Here is an 18,913-nt window from a genome sequence, read left to right on the forward strand (position 1 = left end):
TTAAAGTTACACCACCGCTCTCGATATAACTTTATAACTTTGTATTTGCTTTAGGTTTTATACATGTGATGTAATTTAGGTAATATTTGTGTCTTAATAAAAGGGCAGATTGCCTCGAAAATTTGACAATATATATGTGTGTGTGTGTGTGTGTGTGTGTGTGTGTGTGAGGGTGTGTGTGTGTGTGTATGTGGATACATGGTACTACAGCTTAAAGCGATTTCATATATAAAAACGGTTTCTTTTCGCCTGATAAAGAACGTACATATCACAGTAGACGCTTTGGTTTATGTTCCATCAGAACAGACTATCGTGAGTATTTTAGATATTCCAATCCTGTACTCGGAATCACCATGTCCGTGACATCAAGAATAATATATATTCACATTTCAAGCAGGATATGCGCGCTTTCAGTTCTAAAACATTCAGAGTACTCCCCCGGGTCCATCATTTCCTTTGGATGTCTTTCTTAAAGGTTCGATTCCCGATCGGTGCCACGGTAAAACTCTTCAGAGGACATTCGTGAGGCGTTTGCCATATTCCGCCGTGTTTTAGGACGCCTGACGAGCGGTGGTGGAAAGTCCTTGGCGTCAACGACGCAATCTCTGTCCGTGTACGATTCTAACAGGGATTTCCAAACAGCATCGCACCTCAGAAGATTTTTGTTCCCTTAAATTAATGAAAAGTGGTATGAACATCTAGGTGTAAAGTTACTAGGGCAACGTTTTATTTGAAATTAGCATTTTCAATCACCCTTGTACTGATATTAAAGGAATACGTTTTTCGTTGTGTAACAAATATAGATATCATTGCTTGAAAATAAACCGGAATACTGAATATTACTGAATATTAGATAATGTGCGACATCAATCAAAACAGGGTAAACTATTCAAGGATTGTTTCTTAATTGTTATATGTGCATCGAAGTGTATTTACGTCTGGTTAACTACCTGTATACATTAATTGTTGTAAAACGAACGGTGACCCTGTTGTGAAGCAATAAAATAAATAGCAATCCTTATATCTACATTTGATATCCACAGATTTTAATAAAACATTACAAGTAAATCGCCTGATATACATTGTTGAGTTAATGTGAACTGCCATATCACACCAAAAGCAGTAAGAAGCGCCCCTACCGACGCAATGACAACGAACAAATGATAAAATTGATATTTTCATTTATTTTTCGCAATTGTCCACGTCATTAAACATTACATTTAGAAGTCTTTTATGTCTCTTCACATTTGACCACGTTTATATCAAATTTAGGGATAGAAGCACACATCGCGTATATACAACTTTACTGAAGTACGTTAAAGTACTGGTAGAGGTGGAAGTACGTCACAGCACGTGAGAGTACTTTACCCAAGTGCGTTAAAGTACTGATAAAGGAGGAAGTACGTGACAGCCCGTGAGAGTACTTTACTCAAATACGTTAAAGTACTGATAGAATAGGAAGTACGTCACAACACGTGAGAGTACTTTACTCAAGTACGTTAAAGTACTGATAGAGGAGGAAGTACGTCACAACATGTGAGAGTACTTTACTGAAGTACGTTGAAGTATTGGTAGCGGGGGAGGTACACTACAGTACATAAATATACTTTACTGAAGTACGTTAAAGTATTGGTAGCGGGGGAGGTACACTACAGTACATAAATATACTTTACGGAAGTACGTTAAAGTATTGGTAGCGGGGGAGGTACACTACAGTACATAAATATACTTTACTGAGGTATTTTAAAGTATTGGTAGCTGAGGAGGTACACTACAGTACATAAATATACTTTACGTTAAAGTATTGGTAGCTGAGGAGGTACACTACAGTACATAAATATACTTTACGTTAAAGTATTGGTAGCGGAGGAGGTACACTACAGTATATAAATCTACTTTACTGAGGTATTTTAAAGTATTGGTAGAGGGGGAGGTACACTACAGTACATAAATATACTTTACTGAAGTACGTTAAAGTATTGGTAGCGGGGGAGGTACACTACAGTACATAAATATACTTTACGTTAAAGTATTGGTAGCGGAGGAGGTACACTACAGTATATAAATCTACTTTACTGAGGTATTTTAAAGTATTGGTAGAGGGGGAGGTACACTACAGTACATAAATATACTTTACGTTAAAGTATTGGTAGCTGAGGAGGTACACTACAGTACATAAATATACTTTACGTTAAAGTATTGGTAGCGGGGGAGGTACACTACAGTACATAAATCTACTTTACTGAGGTACCTTAAAGTATTGGTAGAGGGGGAGGTACACTACAGTATATAAATCTACTTTACTGAGGTACCTTAAAGTACGCCGCAGTGTGTTTTTTCAATGTTTTACAAGCTACTGTGAATAAAACCAATGGGAAGTTACGACAGTAAGTACGTTAACGTAAGTCAAGGTAAGTAAAATTACGTTGAAGTAAATTAGTTGTGAGTATGTTAAGCTAGATATTTAACGCATGTGACCAAGACAGAAGAAAGACAGCACTTGAGTTAGACCACTAGAATCTGTTATCAGGGATTGTTGATGGTGTAGTGGATACATCCCTATAATTTATATCAAACCTGGTCACTTACTATAAAGCAGAACGTAAAAGTCCGCTCACTACGAAACACAAATGAAACTAACAGTTTATTGTATCTAAAGATACCGTCATTTTTGTCCACGTGTGTTGACAAGAACTTTTGTTTTATCAGCCTATGATGACACATTTGATTGACGTCTACGTAATAGCAAATCCGGCGTAATTGTGAACGGCAAGAACATTGCTGCAAGTACCAAGGAAGACAACACGTTTGCTGTAATTGCAAACACATGGAAATACAGACTGTGTTGGCATGACATTTATCGTACTTACCTATAATGACGAGTCCTTTGCGGGCTCTAGAAAGGGCAACGTTGATCTGGTGTTCGTCACTGATGAATCCCAAATTCTGTTTACACCAACCAATGGTTGGGTTTGGTTCAATTCTATAGTCAGGTAATGATCTTACGGTACTGAAAATGACGTAATCCCATTCTCCACCTATACGAGAAATGACAGCGTTATTATAGGCTGTAATCAAATTAATCTTGTGGGATAATTACTTTATAAACATTTCATTTATAATTTCGTCCTGAACTGGCCTAACGACAGTAACAGAGAAGAAAGTACATATGTACTTACCCTGGCTGGCGACAACTGTGTGAACGTTACAGTTAATGTAGCCGGTATTCACCAAGGCCGACCGTATGGCGTGGCACTGGGCATTGTACTGAGATATAATGTTGACATACAGCGGTTTCACTCCCTCTTTGGTTACAATGCGTTTGAACACTTCCAGCTGACAGCAGACATACCAAATATGGGTTATAAAAATGTTATTTCACAAGCCAATTGCTCGAGTAAATATTTATCAATATTGAAATAAAGAATAGAAAATATTGAGATATTTTTCGTTTCTTCAAACTAGGACATAAAAATTTAAGTCAACCGAAAATGAGACAAAAATAATTGCAAATAGAACAACTCAGTAACGAAAAAAAAAATCATAAATCTAATGAAGCTCCTGACCACTTTTTCCACCTCTGCTTTATTGCTGCAGGATTGTTCATTTCCCTCGTTACTGGATACTGCCAGATATTCTTCCACTCCATCCACGTGACAGAAGATGTGTGGAACAGCTGGGTGTTTCCACAAAGCCAGAGGATTTGGTTCTTCCCATGCAAACGATGGTGCTGTCTGGAGTTGTTTGTTATAAAACTGAGCAGAAATGAAGTCACATAGCCGTGGATTCTGTGTTAAACAAAAGTGAATCATGAAGATACGTTGAGTGCTAAAATGTTCAGAACACTTTAGCATGTTTAGGTTGTTGTTTTAACAAGTACACACACAACAGTCGTATCAGTAGCGATAGTTGCCGAACTTTCGTCAGACATATTAAAGAACACTAGCGGTTCTATACTTTCAACACAACCGTAAGTAGACATATGACATAGTTTAAGTTAATGTATTTCAAGACTTGGGGAAAAATGTCAAAAAACAAAAAAAAAAAAAAAAAAAGTAAAAATTTGATATAGAACAACTAGTTTTTCCCATTTTCTTCCATTCCTACTCAGCTGATTCTTTAGCACTATCCCCGGTACTAATTGCTATATATTTATAAACATTATAATGCTTTTCTATTGTGTTTGTGCATTTATATTCAAGGAGCTATGAAGACCACGTCTGGTAGATGTACTGTTTTATAATGAAGAGTATTTCATTATCAATCCTTCTGTTTTTTTTTACAATTTGTGTTAGAAATCAAATAAGATTGAAATTAAAGGGAATAACATGTGCGTCTAATAAAATTAAAAATTATGAAGAAGATTCTGAACCTCTCGGCATTTCCATAAAATATTTATAATAGTTTCAGTCTCAGAATTACAAAGTATACACAGAGCAGATATAAATAAACGAGTTTTGAAGAAGGAATTTGTAGACAGAATGTGATATTTACCTTAAACTGAAACCATTGAAGTGTTTTTAAAGATAGCAAAGGGGAGTTTAAAGATATGATGCCAAATGGAATTGCTTAAATTAAATAATTCATTCCATTTTTCTGTCCCGTTGGTGCTATTTTAGTTTTAATAAGAATGTTATAGAAGTGTTTCGAACCTGTAGACTTTCTCAAAAATAGGGTATGCATTTTTTTATTCGGAAAAACTGCATTAGGATTTGATTTATTTACTGCAGAAAGAACACGATAGCGGAGAAAATTGGTTTCTATTTGACATGCTTAATTAGCTTAATTGAAAGCATGGAATGTACCAGAATGGTAATCAAAACACATTTCAACATTAACGTATTCGACAGAGAAGTTGCCTACCATTCGATACTGTGTTGAAAGGAGGATTGCCGTATTTGACCTTCGCTCAAAGAGGGATTTCTCCAGTCCAAGTCTTGCAGCATGTTGACACATGACTACCGGTCTGAGTTGTTTGTGATCCCCGATCAGAACCACTTGTTCCGCTCTGGTGGCGATGATGGTAGCTAGAGTTTCCGGTTCTGTGCACATTCCGCTCTCGTCAATAATGCACTGAAAGATTCTGTTTTTGGTGGAGCGAATAAATTTGGAATTTGTTGTCATAGTTGTTGTGCAGAAGATTACATCATAATTCTGTAATTCTTTCTGTTCAGCCTCTGTGAGCAAAGAGTTGTACTTTTTGATTTTGCTTTTAAACTCCTCACCTTGACCTTCATGTATAATTGACGAAAGATTACTGATTTGCTGAAAGTATTTGTCAAATTCTCTGATCTTAGTAGCGTATGGTTTTCCTTCTTGTCGAATCAGATGGTGTAGAGCCATGTCATGTAGACTTGCATCTGGTCGGTTTTCTACCTTTCTCGACTTAGATGAGAACAGCTTACCCGGGATAGGGTAGTCCATGCATTCGTGTGAAGCGCCATACATTCTGATCATTCGCGGAGCTAACTCACCGAGTTTTTTTCTTGTCCACTCTGTAAGCAAACATTTTGCTCTATCAAATGCGTAATTACTGCTACCACCAATGCATCCCGCGTTAGAAATTTATTTGGAGTAATTAGTCACCAGAGATTGTGATACTGTATCACGCATCCCGATGTTAATTGAAGTCACAGTCTAAAGTATACTTAATGAATCGTTAATGCACTACAACACATTTGATGCACACCACTGTCCGTATAAATGTGTTATAGATATTATAATGCACCTTACACTGTTAATACATTGAAAAAAACACGTTTATCTTACAGTGGAGCTTTGGCTGGGAATAAATACTTAATTTAGCGTGAACAACTATTTGTACTTGAATTCATCATGTACTTTTTCTAATGATCAAATTTAAATTTAAACCGAAGTCATCAAGTTATCTAAAACATGCAACAACTTTATATTCGACATGATTTTTTACTTTAATGTAATTAAAAATAAATTTATTTAGACACGATCGATGTTATCACTAAGCTATGTATACACTCACTTGAGACACGATCGATGTTATTACTAAGCTGTGTATACACTCACTTGAGACACGATCGATGTTATCACTAAGCTATGTATACACTCACCTGAGACACGATCGATGTTATCACTAAGCTATGTATACACTCACCTGAGACACGATCGATGTTATCACTAAGCTATGTATACACTCACCTGAGACACGATCGATGTTATCACTAAGCTGTGTATACACTCACCTGAGACACGATCGATGTTATCACTAAGCTATGTATACACTGAGACACTCGATGTTATCACAGCTGTGTATACACTCATCGATCGATGTTATCACTAAGCTATGTATACACTCACTTGAGACACGATCGATGTTATCACTAAGCTATGTATACACTCACCTGAGACACGATCGATGTTATCACTAAGCTATGTATACACTCACCTGAGACACGATCGATGTTATCACTAAGCTGTGTATACACTCACTTGAGACACGATCGATGTTATCACTAAGCTATGTATACATTTACTTGAGACACGATCGATGTTATCACTAAGCTATGTATACACTCACCTGAGACACGATCGATGTTATCACTAAGCTATGTATACATTTACTTGAGACACGATCGATGTTATCACTAAGCTATGTATACATTTACTTGAGACACGATCGATGTTATCACTAAGCTATGTATACAATCACCTGAGACACGATCGATGTTATCACTAAGCTGTGTATACACTCACTTGAGACACGATCGATGTTATCACTAAGCTGTGTATACACTCACTTGAGACACGATCGATGTTATCACTAAGCTATGTATACATTTACTTGAGACACGATCGATGTTATCACTAAGCTATGTATACACTCACCTGTATGTTATCACAAAGCTATGTATACATTTACTTGAGACACGATCGATGTTATCACTAAGCTATGTATACACTCACTTGAGACACGATCGATGTTATCACTAAGCTGTGTATACACTCACTTGAGACACGATCGATGTTATCACTAAGCTATGTATACAATCACCTGAGACACGATCGATGTTATCACTAAGCTGTGTATACACTCACTTGAGACACGATCGATGTTATCACTAAGCTATGCTCGATGTTATCACTAAGCTGTGTATACACTCACTTGAGACACGATCGATGTTATCACTAAGCTATGTATACATTTACTTGAGACACGATCGATGTTATCACTAAGCTGTGTATACACTCACTTGAGACACGATCGATGTTATCACTAAGCTATGTATACAATCACCTGAGACACGATCGATGTTATCACTAAGCTGTGTATACACTCACTTGAGACACGATCGATGTTATCACTAAGCTGTGTATACACTCACTTGAGACACGATCGATGTTATCACTAAGCTATGTATACATTTACTTGAGACACGATCGATGTTATCACTAAGCTGTGTATACATTTACTTGAGACACGATCGATGTTATCACTAAGCTATGTATACAATCACCTGAGACACGATCGATGTTATCACTAAGCTGTGTATACACTCACTTGATACACGATCGATGTTATCACTAAGCTGTGTATACACTCACTTGAGACACGATCGATGTTATCACTAAGCTGTGTATACACTCACTTGATACACGATCGATGTTATCACTAAGCTGTGTATACACTCACTTGATACACGATCGATGTTATCACTAAGCTGTGTATACACTCACTTGAGACACGATCGATGTTATCACTAAGCTGTGTATACACTCACTTGATACACGATCGATGTTATCACTAAGCTGTGTATACACTCACTTGAGACACGATCGATGTTATCACTAAGCTGTGTATACACTCACTTGATACACGATCGATGTTATCACTAAGCTGTGTATACACTCACTTGATACACGATCGATGTTATCACTAAGCCCTATAAACATTTCCTTGGTATAAGATTGATGTGATCAGTAGCACGTACACTTACGTGCGACAGGATCAATGTGATCAATAAGTTCTATATACACATGAGACATGATCATTGTGTTCATTAAGTGCTATATGTATTACTTGCGTCTGGATCAAAATGAACGTTAGCTCTAAATGCACTTACTTGAGACATGATGGATATATACTAAGTTGAGACTGGATCAATGTAACCACTAGGTGATCATTAAGCAATACACTTAAGTGAGGCAAGATCGTTTGGATCACTTAGATGAATATACACTTACTTGAGACATAATTGTTGTGATCACTAAGCTATACACTTACTTGAAACAAGACCGTTGTGATCACTAAGCTATACACTTGCTTGAAACAAAACCGTTGTGATCACTAAGCTATACGCTTGCTTGAAACAAGACCGTTGTGATCACTAAGCTATACGCTTGCTTGAAACAAAACCGTTGTGATCACTAAGCTAAAAACTTATTTGAGATATGATCGATATGATCACTAAGCGAAACACTTAATTGAAACAAGATCGATTAAGTCATTACGATGTATATACACTTACTTGCTACGAGATCTATAGATTTGTTGGATGGGCCGCAGAACACAACTTGTTTAAAAGGATGTCCTTCTCGGTACCAAAGTCGATTTAACTTTGTGAACAGGTACAGCAATTTAATGCCAGTGTAGGTCTTTCCAGTTCCTTGGTAAAGAGACACAATTAGTGCCAAATATTAATAAAATGTATTTAGATATATACTGATATAATGTAGACTCTATAAGCACCAAGAGTCATTTACAAGTGCAAACTTTTAAAGTATTTTTGTTTAGAATTAAAATGATTTTCTACAATCAGGAACTGTATTTTAAAAATACAGTGTTTAAAACATTGTTATAAACATAATTTTTAAATATATGTGGCAAAAATGTTACTTAAAATTTGTAATTACCTGGGGGTCCTTGAATGAACGTGAGTCTATTACAAAGGGCTGTGCGTATTGCAAGACGTTGCTTTGGATTGTTGATTGCCAGGCCCTTCACGTTCACCTCTGTTTCCATATCCTTCGCTAATTCTAAGTAGCTTTTGCCTGTAATGTAAGCGATATATTTGACAACAAACGATTCAAAATACAGTCACCAAAAGAAACATTTCCAATAATAAACATCAGATAAGGAATTAAAAAAAAAAAAATAAAATAAACAATAAAATGTTCTCAAGTCAAATGGAATCAAATTAGGATTTGTTGCCATGACCATCTTCAAATTTTGTTATGTTACGTCGTCACTACGAAATTCTACCATCTGTTTTCAGTTAAAGTTTTTCTTTCTTTCCCTTTTTCTTTTTTATTGGTATATATGTTGACATAATTTACTTAAGATTGCACAAACCTAGAGGTTTGATCTTTTGTCCGAGGGCAGCTGCTCTCGCTACATCCTTTGCTTTTGCTAGACACAACATGGCTGCAGCTGTTCTTCTATAAGAAATGATAAACAGAGGTTTCATTTTTAAGTTTGCGTTCTGAAAGAATAACCCTTAAACATAGAAAAAAAAACATGATATATAAAATACAAAAATATTATTACGATATTATCAGGGACGTATAATAGAAGGAACAGAAGACTGTCTCTCTTTACAGCTTTAGTACACCCTTGTGTTTGTATACCAATTTTCTTCAAAAATATCTCGCTAATATCTTTTTAAATCAACTGAAGAGGAGAGTTGAATACTTTTGATTAGACATGCTTACTTTTGTGACATTCGAGTTCCATAACCTTTATATATGTGTAAAGGAAACGAATGTTTAAGTTATCTACAGTTTGTTACCAGCTAAAATATCATCCTACAATATAAACTACTTTTAGACCCAAATATGAAGAAATAGTTTTAACCACATTTACATGTAAATGATGTTAATCAATAACTTTAAATTTAACACATATAATTTCTAAATTAATCAATTCTAATTTATTATTCTAATATATAACTGGTAGTGCCTACCTGTCAGACTCGGGTTTTGTGAGGATTTCAACACTGCAAGTCTGAGAATTGGAACTAGTCAGCAAGTTTGGTGGTGGTCTCGGGCTTGTGCTATGAAGCTTAAAATGAACCTGGATTGTCTCCTTTGTACTCTCAATCTCCTCAACATTACCGTGCACAAGCCAAATTCGTTTTGTTTCAGGAATGCCCCCGCAGATTTTGTAGGTAGATGGATACGGGCATTTGATACACAAGTAATCTAGGCATGGGACGTATTTTTGTGCATCTCTTGATTTATCATCGTTGTCGTTGTACAAAAGATAGTCCAATGATTTCATATTATAGAGAATGTTTCTTGTATCACAGAAATTCTTTTGCAATATAAATGATCCATCGTTTTCATAGAATGTTACCGGAAGATCATTTATTGTAACCGAATCTTCTCTTGCGGCTAACGTCGTGTTTTCCATTTGCTGTAATGGTAACCATGTTTTAAGGTATTCATCTACAGACTTATAATGGGCAGAATGCACAGCTTTTGTTGCGTATGCAGCCAAGTATTTCACGGGATCCTGCATATGCTGCAGACAACATTTAACATTGTCTGTTAGGTCCAACAACTGCGGGTACGGCAAGAGAATGCCTTTATGGGGTTCTGAGCCGATCTGCACTGACATTACCTGTGCATGGTTGAAGGACATGCTAAATTCACATAAATGCCTGGTGATTACACCTTCCCTGACTTCTGAACTCACGTCTTTAACAGTCGATGTACAAGCCGGGACAAATGATCTCAACTGGTCTGCTTCTAAGAAATCGGCGTGTGGAGACAACGTATTTCTCAGCAATTCAGTGTCCCCTGTTACCAAAGTTTTAAGGACATCTGTCCAACGGGAATATTGCAGAAATGTAGTCCTTTGATGTGGATCGATACGTGTTTCGGTACAACCTCTAGAATGTCCGATACTAAATGAAGCAAAGCCTTTGTGGGAGTACAATCTTTTTTGCCAAGTCATGGTAAGGATGTTAAATGGTCTATCATTGTCTTTGTCCTTCATCATAGTTGGTTGACATGATGCATTCAGTAAATTAAGTGCAACTTCTCTACACCGACCAGGCAAAAGACGCATCCCTGGCACATGGAAAGTAAAACCTTGATCGGACATGTCATCAATGAAACAGTTGAATTTTAGGGGATTGTCTTTCAGAAATTGACCGTGTTGTAGAATTTTACATTCTTTTCCATAAATCTTTGCTCGTCTTGAAACATCATTGATTTTACTGCATATTTCAGCGATATCAGAAGTTGTGTATGGTGAAACCTGTTTGTCAAGTGCTGCATGCGTCAAGCGATGAGTAACCAAATCACCATATCTTCGGATAGGGGATGTGAATTGTGTGTAGGGAGATATGCCAAGAGAAAAGTGAAATAACTTCTGCTGGCTCTGCACTTCCCCAGAACACCTGTATTCTGCTTTTTCCTGGAACTGTATCCACTCTGACCAAGCCAAAGCCTGTTCTGGGTGCAGTTCATCGCTACCAATGAGTTTCCAAGCATCCCGATAATGTCCTTCTCTAACTTTCTCTTCTAAAAGTTTCCAAAGCCATGCCTGTAGACCAATCACCATTTTATGTGTCGCTGAAGGCGCATTTTCGATTTTCAATTGTCTACTCGGACTTGGTTTGATGTTCTGTAGTTTCAGTATAATGTCAGCAATGCGTGGAAATTGTTTCAGCCATTGATTTATTTTTTCTGGTGGTGGTGCATCTTGACATCTCAATATTGCACAGTTTTTGTAAGTTTTACACACGAACTCTGCCACTGTTTTGTTTGACAAAATCATGAATTCTTCAACCAGATAGTGTGCTTCTGGTGATTCAAAAAGGGAATCGCTGTCTATATTCCCGGATAGGTCAAAGTCTGTTGGAAGTGAATGTATGGCTTCACCAAGTCTACTGCAGCGAATTCTTCTTGCTATGCTAAATAACATTTTGATGTCCTCTGAAAACGTTTCGTCTTTTGTACGATCTAGTATTATATCTTGTACCTCGGCATATGTGAACTGGCGTCTTGATTTCACAACCGTTTTTTTGATAACATGGCTTTCGATATTTAACTTCCTGTTAATTGAGAACCGGAAAAATATGGACAAAGCAAGTCTCTTCTTATTTGGAAGCAAGCTGCAACAGTCCTCACTAAGAGGCGCTGGGAGCATATGATGTGGACGTTTTCCATTACCAGGGTAATAAGTTGTAGCTCTTTGCCTTGCTTCGTTGTCTATTTTGTCACCCTTTCGCACAAAGCTTGCCACGTCTGCTATATGGATACCGACCTCAACATACCCGTTCTCAATTCTTCGCAAACTGAGAGCATCGTCGAGATCTTTTGAACCTTCAGGATCGATCGTGAATACAGACAGTGAGTCTGTCAAATCTTCTCTGCCTTCTAACAGGGACGGAGGTAATTCAGATGTTCTGGTTATATCGCGAACAGCCTGCAAGGTGGCCTTGCCATATGAAGTGGGTATTTGATACTGAATCTCCAGAATTTTTAAACCACTGTTAATATCTCCATCAGATCTCATGATTTTTATCACAGCTCCAAGAAGATAGATTGCATCCCAACGTATATAAACAACAAGGAATACATAACGGTCTTTTTTGGCTGGGTTGATATCGACCACTTCTCTAAAAGTCAAGTCTTTTGTCTTTGAGTTGTACTGGTACGTTTCAACTTGGAATTTTCCTTTGACATTTTTTTTTGAAAACATGTATCTTTGGAACTGTTTTATCCAGTGGTCTCATGAGATGGTAGTCGACGTCATCCAATTCGCAAAGAAGGACTGGGTGATCTATATTTCGAAATTGTTTTGAGGTGAGTTTTCCAACGATTTTGCCAAATGCCTTGAAATCACTATCCGGTTCCGAGTGACTGCTGTTCTTGTTGTGATCAAGATTTAAGATTTCCACAACTACTTCATCTCCTGAAAAGTATTTTCCACATTTTGATCGACCGCTGATTTCGATTGTGGTAAGATTTACCTCTGGTTTTAATAATGTGCATGTGGATGCGTGAGCTGATTCAATTTGAAGGGTACAAGCTTTGAATCGTTTCGAATTCTTTTGTAGTAGCGTGTGTAGTGCGTCAATAGGAAGACCAGCAGTATAATAATTGTTCGTATCCCGAAAGGCACATCTGCCAACAAAGTTAGTTGACAAAGCTGCCCCATGCATTATCATTTGTTGTTCAATTTCCTGGATTCCCTCTTCTACATCCTCTGCAGAAATGTCGTGTACTTCTTCAGCAAATAAGTATTCCACATGAGAAATAGTCGGGGAATCGTCATCTGAATGTTCATTTATGTCTATTTTCTCTTCAGAATGATTTTCAGTTATCAGAATTTTGCCTTTTTCTTCATCTGAGTCTGACCTTTGTATAGGTATTTTATCGCATGTGTCTCGTTTTGGGTCGTTTGAGGAACGCAATCGACTCCGTGATTTTGCTAAAAAAGAATAAAACAATAAATCGATTAGACATGCTGAATTCATACACATTAAGACCAATTAAGTTTAAAAAGTACATTCGTATGCCATATTTCTTTGCTAAGACAGACCGTGACGAGTAATATTATTTTGAGAATTAAACCAATTTTAGTGACCGCATATCGTCTATAGATTATATACTTACACCTCCTTCTCACTTTTTTGATGTGCGTCCGCTTTATCTTCTCAATGCGGCGACTGTTCTGAAAAAAACTGATTTATGTATACTTACATGATAATTACGTATTCTCATGTTTATTGGGGAATAATAAATCCGTCTCTCCTTAGTGTAAAGACAAGTAAAAGTAGGGTCGCGTCATCAATTAAAAAAAAAAAAAAAAAACCTGTCACAATTGTATAAAACCATCAATATCGAAACATGTTTAATGGACCATGAAGATGGCACGATGCATGTAGTACATGGCAACTACTTCTAATACCTTGGGAAAGGAAATTGTTGGAGGAAAATAAATCATCACCTCTCGGTGATGCGTAAGTAGATAACTTTCTTTGCCGGCTCATGACGACCTTGTCGGACAGTGACACTATCTCGGGGACAAAATGAGTCACACTTATCAAGAAAAGATTGCGGTATCTATAATATTCGAGATATCACTAAAGGTGAGGTACTGATCTCTGTTATATATATATATGTTGTATATTGCGTTATCTGAAGATTCAGTATAAAAGCTATCAAGTAAATCTGGTGGGTATCAAATTGTTTGAAACAAATTGAATAAAATAATTTATAAAGATTGAATATTTCTCGTTAATAACGAGTAGTTTATTCATTACTGAGTTATGTGATAGAGAATGCTCAATTCAATTAAAACTGTATGTAGACTGCGTCAGGAAATCGCATTCATTTGTGAAAAGTCATTGTTGTGATGTACCGTACACTTAAGTAGTGTACACATTATGTTTCATAAAGAATTTCTTACCTAACATCTGTCACGTTCCGCTACCGTACACAGTATGATTACTATCACGCTACCAGACATACCATCTACCAGTCACTTCATGGTCACTTACTCTCTACCAATCACTTTATGGTCACTTACCTTCTACCAGTCATGCTATGGTCACTTACTCTCTACCAATCACTTATTGTCACTTACCCTCTACCAGTCATGTTATGGTCACTTACTCTCTACCAGTCACTTTATGGTCACTTACCCTCTACCAGTCACTTTATGGTCACTTACCCTCTACCAGTCACTTTATGGTCACTTACCCTCTACCAAACACTTTATGGTCACTTACCCTCTACCAGTCATGTTATGGTCACTTACTCTCTACCAGTCATTTTATAGTCACTTACCCTCTGCCAGTCACTTCTTGGTAACTTACTCTCCACCAGTCACTTCATGGCCACTTACCCTCTACTAGTCACTCCATGGTCACTTACTCTCTACCAGTCACTTCATGGTCACTTACTCTCTACCAGTCACTTCATGGTCACTTACCCTCTTCCAGTCACTTCATGGTCACTTTCCTTCTACCAGTCACTTCATGGTCACTTACTCTCTACCAGTCAATTTATGGTCACTTACCCTCTACCAGTCACTTCATGGTCACCTTCCTTCTACCAGTCACTTCATGGTCACATACCCTCTACCAGTCACTTCATGGTCACTTACTCTCTACCAATCACTTTATGGTCACTTACCCTCTACCAGTCACTTTATGGTCACTTACCCTCAACCAGTCATTTAATGGTCACTTACCATCTACCAATTATTCTATGGTCACTTACTCTCTACCAGTCACATAATGGTTACTTACCCTCTACCAATCATTCTATGGTCACTTACACTCTACCAGTCACATTATGGTCACTTACTCTCTACCAATCACTTTATGGTCACTTACCCTCTACCAGTCACTTCATGGTCACTTACTCTCTACCAGTCACATAATGGTCATTTACCCTCTACCAATCATTCTATGGTCACTTACTCTCTACCAATCACTTTATGGTCACTTACCCTCCACCAGTCACATTATGGTCACTTACACTCTACCAGTCATTTTATGGTCTCTCACCCTCTACTAGACACAGTATGGTCACTCACACGCTACTAGACACAATATGGTAAATTAGATTTTACTAGACAGTCTATGGTCTCTTATCCGCCCCCAAACACAGTATGATAACTCACTCTCTACCAGAATCATTATTGCCACTTACCCTTTACCAGACACATAATGGTCACTCACCCGCTCTCAGACACTTGTTTGTAACCCACTCTCTACCAGACACAGTATGGTCACTCACCCGCTCTCAGACACTTGTTTGTAACCCACTCTCTACCAGACACAGTATGGTCACTCACCCGCTCTCAGACACTTGTTTGTAACCCACTCTCTACCAGACACAGTATGGTCACTCACCCGCTCTCAGACACTTGTTTGTAACCCACTCTCTACCAGACACAGTATGGTCACTCACCCGCTATCGGACACTTTATGGTCACTCACCCTCTGTGGTACTTTGACATTTGTATCCTCTAGCCAGGACTCGTCCACACCTGATTTCCCATTGTCATACTCGCAATTGCTCACTGCTGTTCCCATGATGTCTTCCCTTTACGCTGGACTTTTGTTTTTAGACGTCTACATAGTTTCTCCTTGTCTAAATACAATATTGCTGAAATACGTCATTTCCTCGAATAAACACTGAGGATTTTCAGAACCTTTAGGATAAACCTTGCCCTCATGTGACTACTGCAATACATTTCGTAGTACACCTGTTTTACTTTCACTTTCATAATTAAATAAAAATATAGTGAAACTAAGATTTCAAATTGGAAAAAGCTAATCGGCGCACGATTACTATTGGCGATACATCTGCGAAATTTACATGTTGTTAGACAATGTGTCATATCAACAGGGACAACTATGATATATTGTCAGGTGTTCCCGCCATCAAAATGCCACGGCAACTGTAAAGAGTTCTATTGCCATCGTGTTGCTTTGTCAAATCGGTCTCTCGTTTAAAATATGCTGTTGACTCACCATATTAACAGGTTAATATGATCATGCAATGGCATAAACCCAGTGCAAGGTGAAAAAAAATAGGGTCGGTTGGTCTCGATTTGAAAAAAAAAAGTTTGCTTATGTCACTGACTTTTAAAGTCCTGCATATTGATTAGATATTGATTTACACCTATGTGTCAGGAATGTATACATGTAAATGTCGCATGTGTGTAGCATGCGGTGTTTATCTAGTCCGATAGGTTCAGACAATCTATCCACGAATTTATTTTTGGTCGGCATTCAGGCGTTGTTTTATACAGTTTACAACAGAGCGATTGTTATGAATAATACGTCGATAGAAAGATAATTTTTTTTCCTGCTGACTTGCGCGTGTGCCAAAACAGTTAAACGAGTATAGCTAATCTTAACAATATTTTTGAGATCGGTTGTGCACTGTTACATTCTATTTTTGTATTTGTGTACATCGGGAAAATCTCACATTACCATATTAACAACAACCCCCCCCCCTCCCCCCCCCATTAGTACCATAAGTAGGTACTCGGAGACCCGTACAGACATGAATATATAGGTTTGTGTTGTAGCCTACACAGAGGTTATAAATCATAACACGTAGGACTTATTTCGCATTTGAATCCGTGATAGAATATTTATCCCTATTTAAAATCACAAACAAACAATAACCACCTTCAGTGATTATTATAATAATCAGAGTGTAACAATTCAGTTCACAATATTTGTTGAATAAAAACAATATTTATAATATGAGTGCAAACGGTCAGTTATTTCAAAGGATGCGCCAGTAAAACCCCAACGAAGAACCCCTGTGGTTTACCTGGAAAAGTGTGAACTATAGCCATCTCTTGAACGGGCTAATTTCTCATCGTCCGATTCAATTTAGATCAATTCTATTCTGTAAGCTTTTTCAATAACATTTTACAAATGGCATACAACATCGCATATATTCATGCTCGTTCGTGCTTATTACATTATCATTAACTTGTTGAAAACATACAATTTTACAAATGATATTACACAGTTTGCATTCTAGAACAGTTGTGCTTATATCATCATAGTCTTCTAATGTAAACATACAGTTATCAAATGGCATGACATAATAAGTGCATCATCATCATCATCATCATCATCATCATCATCATCATCATCACCAAATACAGTCTTATTAACGTAACAAGAAATTATATTCGTCATTGTTTATTATTTACTCAAGGGATAAACAAACGCAGGGTGACATTATTTGCAATATCTTGCGAAAGCGTTGTTAAAAAAAACAATGAAATTCGTCGAGCAACTCTCTATGTTCTAATATACTGATCCTGTATCGAATGTTGCATTATATTGGGAAGGAATCTGACATGGAGTTAAATCACCATTGGTTGTGGTAGCGGGTAATTTAACTGCCGCTAGGTATAGAGATAATATCCTCTGGTCCCATGTTGTCAAATTATTGCAGCAAAACAACCTCACATTCCAGCAGGATAATGTTCGGCCCCATGTAGCGAGGATCTGTCGCGACTTTCTCTCTAACAACAATATCCACCCACTGGACTGGCCGCCATACAGCCCCGACCTATCCCCCTATGGAGCACATGTGGGACCAGCTGGATAGACATGTTCGACGACGCCAGCCTCTCTCTGTTACCCTGACCCAATTGAGAACAACCCTCTTGGAAGAATGGGCCACCATCCCAATGAGGAGGATAAACTTACTCATGAATTCCATTCCTAGTAGAATCAGGGCGATAGCGAATGGGGGACATACCCGGTATTGACTAACCAGCTCCCACAATCAGTCGATTTCAGATTACAGAATTCTCTTTCAATTCCATTCAATTACTACTTATTCACTTACCACATACAAATCGTGGATTTTGCTGTTTGTTCTGTATGGATTAATCTTCATTATTACTTAAAAATATTGAACATTATTATCGACGTCTTGCCTGGAATTATCTTCAAAATTTACCCTGCGTTTCTTTATCCCTTTAACATAATTTACACACTGACGAGTTGATACAGTTATTAGCTATGATAATTATTATATCAGTTATGGTCGTACTTTATTGGCTTCAAATATATGTCTAGCTAGGAAGGAATGATATATTTCATTCTTAAATTTCGGTAATTCCTATTTTTGAAAATTAAAACGATACTCATCTTCGGTGTCTAAATTACAACTTGGAAAAAGTCTTTGTTTAGATATACAATCCAATTTTGCATAGGAATATACTTCGTTAAATTGTATTGTAGAGCAGAATTATATGCAAAGTGCTAATATAAAGCACATTTAGATGAGGACTTCAGTAATCCTCTCAGATGTTGCTTATTTTGGTAAAAAGCTCTTCGTTTTATCAATACAAAATACTTTTACAATTATAAGCATAGTGATTTGTCCATATATCTCCGAAGTCGAGAGAAAAAAAGCCAATGTTTAACAT

At 37.3% G+C, this 18,913-nt stretch overlaps 2 protein-coding genes across 2 annotated transcripts; both read right to left on the reverse strand.

Moving 5' to 3' along the window:
• Positions 1–469: 469 nt before the first annotated feature.
• On the reverse strand, positions 470–5,457 carry LOC132561409 (helicase with zinc finger domain 2-like). Its single transcript, XM_060226141.1, has 5 exons — positions 4,864–5,457; positions 3,567–3,788; positions 3,180–3,336; positions 2,871–3,038; positions 470–669 (listed from the first exon to the last, which is right to left on the reverse strand). The coding sequence occupies exons 1-5, from the start codon at positions 5,455–5,457 to the stop codon at positions 470–472; spliced, it is 1,341 nt and encodes a 446-aa protein (XP_060082124.1).
• A 3,412-nt stretch (positions 5,458–8,869) lies between these two features.
• Positions 8,870–12,499, reverse strand: LOC132561419 (helicase with zinc finger domain 2-like). Its single transcript, XM_060226152.1, has 3 exons — positions 9,936–12,499; positions 9,326–9,411; positions 8,870–9,024 (listed from the first exon to the last, which is right to left on the reverse strand). Exons 1-3 carry the CDS (start codon positions 12,497–12,499, stop codon positions 8,870–8,872), a joined length of 2,805 nt encoding a protein of 934 aa, XP_060082135.1.
• Positions 12,500–18,913: the final 6,414 nt, after the last annotated feature.

This window comes from Ylistrum balloti, unplaced genomic scaffold (assembly GCF_031769215.1).
Source record: "Ylistrum balloti isolate Yb309-2 unplaced genomic scaffold, AGI_CSIRO_Ybal_v1 Utg369668, whole genome shotgun sequence".
NCBI classification, from domain to species: Eukaryota; Metazoa; Mollusca; class Bivalvia; order Pectinida; family Pectinidae; genus Ylistrum; species Ylistrum balloti.